This window comes from Cebus imitator, unplaced genomic scaffold, assembly GCF_001604975.1.
Source record: "Cebus imitator isolate Cc_AM_T3 unplaced genomic scaffold, Cebus_imitator-1.0 Scaffold78, whole genome shotgun sequence".
Classification (NCBI taxonomy): Eukaryota; Metazoa; Chordata; class Mammalia; order Primates; family Cebidae; genus Cebus; species Cebus imitator.
The window spans coordinates 6,313,148-6,325,252 of NW_016107393.1; the positions used below are offsets into that span (position 1 = coordinate 6,313,148).

At 34.0% G+C, this 12,105-nt stretch overlaps 1 protein-coding gene across 1 annotated transcript in view; it reads right to left on the bottom strand.

Annotated features, from left to right (window-relative positions):
- NCKAP1 (NCK associated protein 1) overlaps positions 1–12,105 on the bottom strand; it is a 112,181-nt gene that overhangs the window by 57,561 nt on the left and 42,515 nt on the right. Inside the window, exons 8-12 of the mRNA XM_017532643.2 lie at positions 11,368–11,505; positions 10,497–10,545; positions 4,935–5,091; positions 2,112–2,168; positions 977–992 (exon numbers count right to left, since the gene is read on the bottom strand). Coding sequence (XP_017388132.1) covers positions 977–992; positions 2,112–2,168; positions 4,935–5,091; positions 10,497–10,545; positions 11,368–11,505 — 417 coding nt within the window. The remainder of the gene's footprint in view (positions 1–976; positions 993–2,111; positions 2,169–4,934; positions 5,092–10,496; positions 10,546–11,367; positions 11,506–12,105) is intronic.

The following is a 12,105-nucleotide window of genomic DNA, read 5'->3' on the forward strand; positions in this document are numbered from 1 at the left end:
AAAAAAAAAAAAAAAAAAAATTCCTTGAAGGCTTGAAGGCAAGAACTGACTTACTGTATATATTTTTGTCACTTCCACATAGAAATTAATAAATAAAACTTAATAAATATCTAGTTATAATCTTATTAAGTATATTACTATTAAATATACAAAACTGAATACATAAGAGCTACAGTCAATAAAGGTATTGGGATGAGATCTATTTGGCACTCCTGTTCAAAAATAGAAAGATGAGGAAAGGAAGGAATAATCATAAATATTCATATACTAGGTATTTTTAAATTAAGATTAGAAAACTTTCTCACCTATTACCAGAAAGAAAAAAATCAGAAAATGTTCTAAGTATTACAACTCCTCATACTACACAAAATACACACTGCTCGTGTGTGTGTGTGTGTGTGTGTGTGTGTGTATGAATGATGCATATGCCAAAAACCCAAGTATAAAGAATACCCAACACTAGTAATTTCACTGTGACACAGTAGATCAGTTTCAGAGGACTCAATTTAAAATCTATGCTCTCTCCACATGACCTGAGGTTCCAACTCTAAGTTTCAGCTTCTTGTCTAAAGAGTAAGTATGATGACACCTGTTCTCAAAAGATGCACAATCTTCCATGATGCCTGATATATAGTGCTTTCATGTTACTTTAATTTCAATGACAAGCTCTTTTCACTGACAATAGTAAAGTCATCGTGTCATTTCCAAAAAGAAAATGAGCAAATGTTATTTTGATTATTTTACTTCACAGGATTACTATAAGCAGTCTGTGATGTTTATTGGAATATAATGTCTATAAAGCACTTGGGCCTGGCACGGTAATTAGTCCTAGAAGTTACTACTGCTTACTATAATTTAATAAACAGAAAGAAAATAACAATACCTTACTTGGAAAACATCTTTACAAAAGATAGCTATGCCTATATATATTTATCTGCCTATAGTAGGGTCTATTCCATATAGAAATAATAATTACGTGCACTTCTGCAAGTCTAGAGAGGAATTCTAACAAACTTCAAAGTATGCTATTTGCACTAGAAATCATTTTTTTAAAAAAATTAAGCACATGTATTTCATTGAAGTCAATAAAATATGAATGATGAATGATATAGCAGAGATACAGCGAGTAAAGATGGTTTACATTCCCAATATCTATCTTATAGCCTAAACTTAAATTCTAAAATTTCTCGTAGTTTTACAGTTTTATCTATGGAGTGATGATTGTCTTCTCTCTGCCTTATACAGAAATATTGATAGATATATTCTTACTATATATTACCTAAGTTCATTGGAGAAAATATTCTACATTAAGTATATCATATACATAACAATTAAAGTGAAATATCAAATTATTTAGAATTATTTTATGAGAAAACTAGAAAGTTGTTCAAAGTCTTAAAATACACTAATTTCTCAGGACATCTATACATTTACTAACATAAGAAACTAAAATTGGGAAGAGTTGTCCTCTTAAAAGTAAATATTGGCTGGGCATGGTGGCTCACGCCTGTAATGCCGGCACTTTGGGAGGCGGAGGTGGGCTGATCACTTGAGGTCAGGAGTTCAAGACCAGCCTGGCCAACATGGTGAAAACCTGTCTCTACTAAAAATACAAAAATTAGCTGGGCATGTGCAGCAGGTGCCTATAATCCCAGCTAGGCAGGAGGCTGAGGCAGGAGAATGGTTGAGCCCAGGAGGTAGAGACTACAGTGAGCTGAGATGGCATCACTGCACTCCAGCCTGGGTGCCAAAGCAAGAGTCAGTCTTAAAAGAAAAAAAAAAGTAAATTATTATCTGGAAGAGTTATAAGGATATATTGATTTTCATGTAGTAGTACAAAAATCATGTTGGTATGCAGACCATAGTGGCAGTGTGATTATTACCCAAAGTAAGAGTCCTTACTTATAAATAAGTGTAATACTTCCGTATAGCATTTTATCAATACTTCAAAATCACTTAAAAGAGGCTATCTACTTAATATTTCTCAATGACTGAAAGTCCCCCTGTTCTACTACCACATCTTGCACACTATTAATCTGTACTCACTTCAACAAAATGCTTTAAGAATTTTTCTTGATTAAAACTACCACAAAGAAAATAAAACTACTTACGCATGTGACACAGCTGCCTCCTTGCATTCTCTTATGTCGTTAATACGTTTATTATAGCTATGTGCAAAACAAATTAGAAAATCAGTTTAATTTGATCAATCACTGTCAAAATGAGTAAGTCTACTCCTAGAAGTCAATTAAAAATGACAACATCAATTTAAAAACTAGCCCTCAAACTGGAAGTTCACAGAAGAATCTACCCACACCTTTTCCTAGCACTTAGATGTCTAGTCAAGTCTTCCTAAAAAAAGTCACATTATATTAAATCCAACAATAAAATTAAACATCACAATGTAGATTTTTATTTTATTAAATGTTGTTACTTCCTTAATCCCCAATGGAGACACTGAAATCATACTTCTGATGCAATTAACATCAGCTTCCAAAAATCTAAAGTGCTGACAAAGCTATAATTTCTGACTTTTTAATCAAGGCTATCTCGTAAGCATAAAAAAATTCTGAAAGGCCATATATGAGTGATCAAAAGTAGTGACTGTTTGGATATAAACGTTTTGTGATGGTGAAAACTGAGGCAGGAAAGCATTTGCCTACTTTAAATTATTTTTAAGAGAACTATGTATGACTTTAATCTGTATTTTTAAAAAAATCTTATTTTTCAAATAAAAAAACATTTAATTAAAAGAACAACACCAACATCAATCAGCTTAAAGATGCCACCGTAAAATAGATATGAAAAAATCAAAATTCCTAAATTGTTAAAGAAAAAATATCTTCCTGACAACTTATCTAAAAATCTCTCACACTATGGCTGGGTGTGGTGGCTTGCACCTGTAATCCCAGCACTTTGGGAGGCCACGGTGGGTGGATCACTTGAGGTCAGGAGTTCAAGACCAGCTTGGCCAATATGGTGAAACCCCATCTCAACTAAAAATATAAAAATTAGCCAGGCATGGTGGCGGATGCCTGCAATCCCTACTGCTCAGGAGGCTGAGGCAGGACAATCACTTGAACCTGGGAGGCGGAGGTTGCAGTGAGCCAAGATCACACCACTACACTCCAGCCTAGGTGACAAGAGCAAAAGTCCATCTCAAAAATAAATAATAAATAAAAATCCCTTACACTAAAATAAACTTCAACTTCTACACTTAAGTTCTCTACGATTTACATAGTCTTTGAGCAAATGTTCAAAATATTATAATTCTGTAATCATCACCCTCTATAATTAATAAGCTTTTATACTTATGGTTTGACTATGAAAATTCATATTTTAAACTGGACGTCATTTACAAATTAAAAACACAAACTTCTCACAACTTTAAATAGAGATTCTCAAATGATAAATTTCTCACTAATAAAGCATAACAAAAACAACTGGTTTCATGGTGCCACTAAATGTACTTGCATCATATGTAAGTTCACTCAATATACAGAGGTTAACCGGTTTTAAAAATTTATATATATTTAAATATGATTCCACAATCAGTTTGTCAGTATGCTAATATATGATATTAATATAAGTTTCATGATTTTCAATCTAAATCAATTAGAAAATGACAAAGCCCACCTTGCATATAATATTTCAGGGTACTCCACCATCTAAAATAAGAGCTGAAAAGTACACAGGGCACTATTTATCATATGACTGACAGATCACTGGCCTCAGAATATCAGTATGGTGACAGAAATCAGAACTGTAGTCACTTGAGAAAGGAGTGGGGGGAGTGGTGATTAGGCATGGCAGTACTGACTAGAAAGACAAACAAAAGAATTTTCCAGAAATGATGGCAATCTTCTTACATCTTGATTTAAGTGGTGGTGATGCAGGAGTATTCATATGCAAAGTCAATGAGTTATACAACTAAGATATATGTATTTTTCTGTTTGTATATTTTATCTCAATAAACTATTAGGGAAGAAAAGGGGAGATGCCTTTAACCTCTCCAAGATACAGACAGAGGAGGTTAGATGTGCTGCTCAGGAACCTGGATTTCAATTTGCATTTCAGGGTAATTCTTATGTATGCTAAAATGTGAGATATATTGGCTTAAATTTAGTGTCAGACTTATTTTTATTTTTAAATATCTAGAAGTTTTATTTCATCTCAATTTCATTCAGACATTATTGAACTGGATGTGAAATAAATGTGGGCAAATTTCATTTTTATCTGAAGCTAGCAAGCCCAACATAAATATCCAACATAAGTACGGGGGGGATTCTAGGTATTTTTAAAAGATTTCATAATTGGCAACAAGTCTGAGTTCAATTTGGCTTTTATATATTGGCTACACAATCTCGAGTGGAGAGAAATAAAGCTATTAAAAATTTCCAAGAAACACATTTCAGATCATTATTGGCTTAACTGAAAGTAAATAAAAATAAATCAGGTGGAATACTTTCTATTATTTAAATAAAAACAACATAGTTTCCTACGTGCAGTGGTATGACTTCTGTAATTGCTAAAATTAATCCAATTAAGTATTTTTGATTGCTTCATATACTTTTACAAGTGTACTCTAGCCTAAAATAACACTTCTAAAAATTTTAAACCTCTTAAATGTATATGGTACGTTTACATCTACAATCATATATGACTTGCAAAAGAAGACATATCTTCCTTCTCTAATAAATGTTTTGAAAAGGCAGATAACCTCATTTTTTTTTTTAAATATGTGAAGCTACCTGTAAAAAATATGATTGTTACCTATCAGGATGACTGTTAAAAACAACTTCCTGGGACCAAAGTCAGATGGCATAAGCTACATCTTCCTGTATGGTATGACTACTTCTTTATCCCCAAAACTTCAGTAAAGATAACTCACTCACCCTTCTCCAAAAAAGACAAAATAAATGAAAATGTCATACCCTCGTATGTTTACAAATAAGTCTTCTGCAGCTTTGTGAATGTGGAAAACTTCGTCCCGAAAGAGAGAGAGGCAAGAGCTACTTTGAAGAGCTAGCTTCCAAAGGTTCAATGCTGTAGCATCAGTATTTAGGATCCCATGGCACAAAATAAAGCCAACTTTAAACAAAAAGAAAAGCAAATATAAGTGCAAATGTAAAAGTATTCCAAAGTTTGGTGAAAAGGGTGGCTTTTGAAAAATACAGAAATGTAACCACAATCACTAAATTGAGACTTCTGAGTGACAGTAACAATACCTATGTAGAAAACATGGTAACAATATGTTTCTTTTCCAATTATAATTTCCTGTATTTTGCAAAACCAGTTATTTGAACCTGCACTGACAAAAGGGAAAAAAAATGTCACTTCTGGGTTATGAATCAAGTCATTTTAATAAAAGTAATATTTATAAAATATTTTCAGCCAAAGATCAGAAATTTCTAATTAACATATAATGCAGTAATCGTTACACTTGTTACAATAACTTAAAATAAAGCTTATCTTGGGGCTAGATGCCGTGGCTCATGCCTTTAATCCCCAGCACTTTGGGAGGCTGAGGTAGGTGGATCATAATGTCAAGAGTTCAAAACCCCCCCGATCAACATGGGGAAACCCTGTCTCTACTAAAAATACAGGTGGCGGGCACCTGTAATCCCAGCTACTCAGGAGGCTGAGGCAGGAGAATAGCTTGAACCCGGGAGGCAGCTGCAGGGAGCCAAGATGGCTCATTTCAAAAAAATAAAATTTTATTTATACATATATGTATATATATATATAGTGAATCTACTTTCCTAAATCAAGAATAAATCATAAAGTAACAGCATCTCACATTTTAATAGCAATTTATAGTTTATTAAGTCTTCTCAAATATATGTTTTCAAATGATTATCCTACATAGTAGACAAGGCAAGTGGTATTCTTTCTTTTCTTTTTTTTTTTTGGTAGAGATGGGGTTTTACGTTATGTTGACCAGTCTGGTCTCAATCTCTTGGTCTCAGGCAATCCTTCCACCTCAGCCTCCCCAAGAAGTGGGATTATAGGCATGAACAACTGCACCTTGCCCATATGCTTCTTTACAGTTGAAGGAGTGAAGGGTCATTGACTTCACTAAAACACTATTAAAGTAATAAAGCTAGTACTCTGCCCCAAGCATTCATCCTCAAAGTCTAATATTCTTTCAATACATTAAGTTGCTCTCTATTACATGAATTCTAAATATCTTTTTTACCTTTTGTTATCAATCTGGAAATCTTACATAAATGTATAATCTTATATATGCTTACTGATATCCTTTCTAGTCTTCTATACTAGGATGTAAAACCTCAACTTTCATTCAAGAAACATTTACTCAGTGTCTACCATAATTGAGGTTCTGCAGTGGGCCAGTTAGTCCAATCCCATTTTCTTTCAGATTTCCCTACGATTCTCAATAATCACTCCCATGTTTTAGCTCCTATTATAACTGTACAACTATCTCGACACTTTAACATAATACTTAGCATTTATCTTTTGATTCTTAACTCAAGCTTCCTTCTTGAGCCACTACAGAATCAAGCTAACTCTGTAAGTAGGCATATATCATAATACACATAGAAGTATATTTAACTGCTTTCACTTGAACTATACAAAAATATTTTTCATATAACAGGGCCCCAAAAACATGCCAATTATTCAATCTGGCACACAATCAAAGAAACAGAATACATGTATGAAAGATTAAAGAACTCTCAAGAGAAATTTTGTTTATAAAACATTTTCCTCTTAGGTACTTGACTTTCCACCCTAATCCTGAGTGAAATCAGATTTTACTTAGTGTCCTCCATCTCTTTGTATACTTATATTTACAAAATACTTGCTACTATTAATACAAAAGTTTTTCTGAAAATTTTTATCAAAGTGTTTGTTTTTAAGATATGTGTTACGAGTTAAAGTATATTTATTTGTTTAGAATGGACCAAAAAAGGCAAATGAATTTAAAAACAGATTTCCCAGGCTGGGTATGGTGGCTCACACCTGTAATCCCAACACTATGGGAGGCCAAGGGGGGCAGATCACTTGAGGTCGAGACTAGTCTGGCCAACATGGTGAAAACCCCATCTCTATTAAAAATACAAAAATTAGCCAAGTGTGGTGGCAGGTACCTGTAATCCCAGCTACTCACGTGGCTGAGGCAGGAGAACTGCTTGAACTCGGGAGGCAGAGGGTGCAGTGAGCCGAGATGGCGCTACCACACTCCAGCCTGGGCAACAGAGCAAGACTCAAAAAATAAAGTAAAATAAGTTGCCCAAGATTAGGGGGATGACTTATTAATTAAACTACACATTAATCTCCTTGATGAAAGTTAGGATGAAAGGACAAAAAAAAATTTAAAAATTTAAAAGAAGCTCTTAGAAGACCAAGTTCAGACAAGAAAGTTGAAGAAAATCTTTGAAGGCAGAAAACAGATAAAATTAGACTATCAATACAAAAAAAAAAAAGGCAGAAATTAGTAATTCAAAACTCTGAAGATAAAGAAAAAAAAATCTTTCCCAAGGATTCTCCCAAGTCTACTCAACAGACTCAAAAATGAACCCTAAAATAAACATTAGGATAATTAATTTTATAACTGTAGTCCAAGTCTCTAAGTCCTCAATATCCTACATCCTGCACAACTCTTAGCATCAGGTTATAATCTAGAGCAGCGATTCTCAAACTTCAGCTTGCACCAGAATCACTGAGACAGTACATTAACAGATTGTTAACATCTATCCAGAGAGTTTCTGCTTAGTAGATCTTGGGTAGGGATCAAGATTCTGCATATCTAAGAAGTTCCTAGGTGATGCTGATGTTGCTGGTTCAGGAACCACACTTTGAACTAATCCACAACAAAGCTCCAAAGAAAGTAGACTATCTACTAAAGAAAAATTCTAGTCTGGGTAGTAGTTCCAAAAAAAAGAAGTGCAGAATTTGAGGCAACTCCTGACCTTTATATTAGCTCTACTGAGGGTTCAAATACATGAAAGAAGTAAAACTCATTCCTTATTTTGGCAATAGTGGTTATCCCAATTCTGCCTTCTCCATGCCTATGTATTCCCCATTAGGGTAGCCTGCTTCCTGATCGGCTTGCCAGCTCATTACACAAACCCATGCTGTAAGTATTCCCATTTAAGGTAAAGAGTTGGGGCAGGGGGAACAATCCTATCTAACTCCAGAACTCACTTATGACAGCTAACTCTACTAATTAACTCAGTTATTCAGCTGTACATCCATAAACACAAAACAACTAACAATCAGCGCACAATTGAGCAAGACCAAAATTCTGAAAGCTGATTTTCTAAATCAATTATGAGACAAAGCATGAGAATCTCAATTATCTTTATAGAAGGAAATATAAATATCACAAATGTAACAAATAAAATAATTAATAAAAATAGCTAAGGGCAGATAGTAGTGTTAAATTCTTCCTCTTTCATACGAAAAACAACACACTCCAAGCATCAGTCCATAATGAGACTAAGTATTGGAACAGGGTATTTAGAAATTTTCATAAAAATTTCAGTGATTTCTGAGTAGAAACCTAATAATCTATTAGACTGAATCTAGTAATAAAAACTATGGGCTTGGGTTTTATGTCTTTATTACTTCACTCTTCTGGTAATTCTAGCAATTCATTTTCTTTATTTTATTAAAGAATCAATCCAAAAAATATTAAAGAAGAAAAACGGGTCCTTCAACATAATTTGAGAAACACTGTAATAAAAAGTCAACAAATAGTGTCATCTGTCAACGCAGGGGACTGGTTCCAGTACCATCCAGAGATACCAAAATCTGTGGATGCTAAAGTTCTTTATATAAAATGGTATTACATATAACCTACGCACTTCCTCCTGCATACTTTAAATCACCTCTAGATTGGTTTTAATACCTAATACAATGTTTACACATCACTTCATTTGTGTGAACTCATTGTAGTACTCATTACGCAGTAAGTTTTGCTTTTTGGGCCTTTGTGAAAATGTTTCCCATGTTTTAATTGGCTACTGACCGAATCTCTGGTTGCAGAACCCCAGGGTATGGAGGGCCAATAAAGGTTAATAAATCAAAAACAAAACCTGTAAGAATGAAAAAACACCAACACTTCAAAATGACTCCCCTGTAGCAATGAGCCTAGGGGTGAGTAGGAGGAATTTATCTATATTATAGAAATTCTCATTCTGTATTAAACCCGTGTGTCTCCACAGAATAGTACAAAGCCATAAAAAACAATGAGATCATATCCTTTGCAGCAACATGGATGGAGCTGAAGGTTGTTATCCTCAGAAACTAAGGCAGGAACAGAAAACCAAATACTACATGTTCTTATTTATAAGTGGGAGCTAAACACTGAGTATACAAGAACAGAAAGGGACAACAGACACCGGGATCTACCTAAGGGTTGGAATGAAAAAACTACCTATCAGGTACTATGCTTATTACCTGGGTGACAAAATAATCTGTACACCAAATCCCCATGACATGCAATTTGCCTATGTAACAAACCTGCATACATACCCATGAATCTAAAAGTTTAAATAAATAAAATCTCTTTTGAAGCTGATGAATAAATAAACACCTTAAAAGCAAATACAACAAGCTATTAGAAGTCATAGAAACTTGGTGGTAGATTTATGCGTGTTCAGTCCACAATTATTTCAACTCTTCTTTTGATGTTCACAATAAAATGATGGGAAAAAAAAAAAAAAAAAACAACCAGAAAAAAAAGCTTGTGTCTATTTCTCCCACAGTTTGTAAGCTTCTTAAGAGCAGAAGCTGGTACTTTTATCTCCTATGCATCTAAAAAACTGCCAAACATATGAGTCATTTATTATACAAACTGAAGTAAATTAAAATAAAAAACTTTAAGTGAAGAGACATGATATTTAAATAATCATTAAAAGAAAAAGCAAAATTTAGTTTTGAAGGTTATGTTGAAAGGTAATATAATGTAGCCCATGAGTCTTGGTGTTAGGCGGGGTTTTTACCTTGTCTTTGTCACTCACTATCTGTGTAGCCTAAGTTTTAGATTCCTCAACTTTAAAACAGACTACCTGGCTAGGCACAGTGGTTCACGCCTATAATCCCAGCACTGTGGGAGGCTGAGGCAGCAGATCACCTGAGGTCAGGAGTTCGAGACCAGGCTGATCAACATGGTGAAAGCCCATCTCTACTAAAAATACAAAAATTAGCCGGGCGTGGTGTTGTCTGCCTGGAGTCCCAGCTACTGGGGAGGCTGAGACAGAATTGCTTGAACATGGGAGGCAGAAGTTGCAGTGAGCTGACACTGTCCCACTGCACTCTAGCTTGGGCAACAGAGCAAGACTTCATCTCAAAACAAGCAAACAAACATACTGTCTACTCTGACGGGATCAATATGAGGACTGAAAGAGGTGATGGACATAGACGGGATGGCACAGGGCTAAGTACAGAGGTAGTAACAATGTCACCTGCTTTTTTCTTTAAAACATAAAATCTGAGGAGTAATCACAAAACTAACCCATTTTACTTACAGATAATCCATTTTTCCATTGCATCCAAAGAGAGATATTCACAAGGCATCTTAAAAAGAGAATATATACATTGTCAGTTAAAAGAAATTCTAAAAAATATTCCATATTGAACCACTCTCCTCCCTTTCTCCTGATAACTTACTACCCAACTCTTGGCCCAAATACTACCAGAACAGATTTGAAGAGTTGGATAAAAGTTTTATTACCTATACTGAAACCTGCAGTCAATAAATGACAATGAGAAGTATGCCCCTTTTACATCTGCATACCCTCAAACCTCTCTTTAAAAAACACTGTTGCTTTGTTTAATCTGATAAATGACAACTTATCAATTTCTCAAGCCTATTTCAAGGTTAACAATATTCCAAAAGATAAAATTTTAGGCAAGTTAAAAGACATGTATGTATCTGGATGCTCACTGCCTCACCAAAATCAGTAGCTATATGTATGTATTTTCCATATGTGTAGTAACACCTATGTTCATAAATACAGAGAAAAGATTGAAAAAAGCATAATGGAATATAACAATGATTTTGTCACCTGGTTCTACTTGGTGAGATTTGGGGTGATTTTTTTTCTTTATACTTTTCTACATCTTCAGATTTTTCTACCATGAAAAGCAAAACAAATTTTTAAACTTTAAAGAAAAAAATATTCCTACTATTCATCATATTAATTTAACATCAGTTTTCATTAAGACTCTAAAGCTAAAAAATCTGAACTATATGACTTAGGTAATGAACATTACTTTTATAATGAACTTCAACTAATAAGCTAATACTAATTAGAAACAAACTGCAACAGCATTGCTTAACTATTATTTTTTTAAAATCACTTTATTTTCATTCAAAATAGAAAAATAGAACCATACAGTGTCAGACTGCGCAGGATTGAGCATTGTACTAGGTGCACTGATGAGGCTCAGTAACTGGGCATTTCTCCACTGGTCAGCTGAAAGATTTCTTCGAGGATATACCATTTGAAGAGAAATTAGTGCATCTGAAAGAGACTAATTAAAACACGAAAAAGAAAGCTGAAGAATTTTTTTCCTTTTCTGTTTATATTCCAGCTACAATTGCTTTGCATTTATAACTATACCATCATAAAACAACACGGCCTAATTACAGCCATGTTCCTTATAACACCTGAGTTGAGTTGTGGCTCCTCTCCTCTAGAATTTTTATGATAAGTTTTATAAAAGCTACACAGATTCTGCATTTTTGAGCAAAAGCTTAGCTCAGAAATTCATGTTATTTTCTTAAAGGTTAAAATATGTGGTAATGTTGGGATCTTTATTCCAAAAGGGATAGGGAGCCTACTGTCATCTTTCTGTCAAGACATAAGTTTCCATTCTGATAGTTTCTGATAGTTCTAAAAGAAAAAGATTTCAGGGTAATATGGCTAAGTGTTAATAAAACTCAACATGCTTTGCAATTCTCTAAAGAATGTCTTATAAAAATAATCCACTGTACCTCATCTTAATAAATTACTTCTCTTTGCCAACTGGTTTGTTGATTACAGCTTAATTTTCAAGGTATTTAACGTTTCATCTCAACTGTTTCTTGCTTGCTTTCATAAAAGTCCTTTGCTATTAATCCTTGCTTCCTAA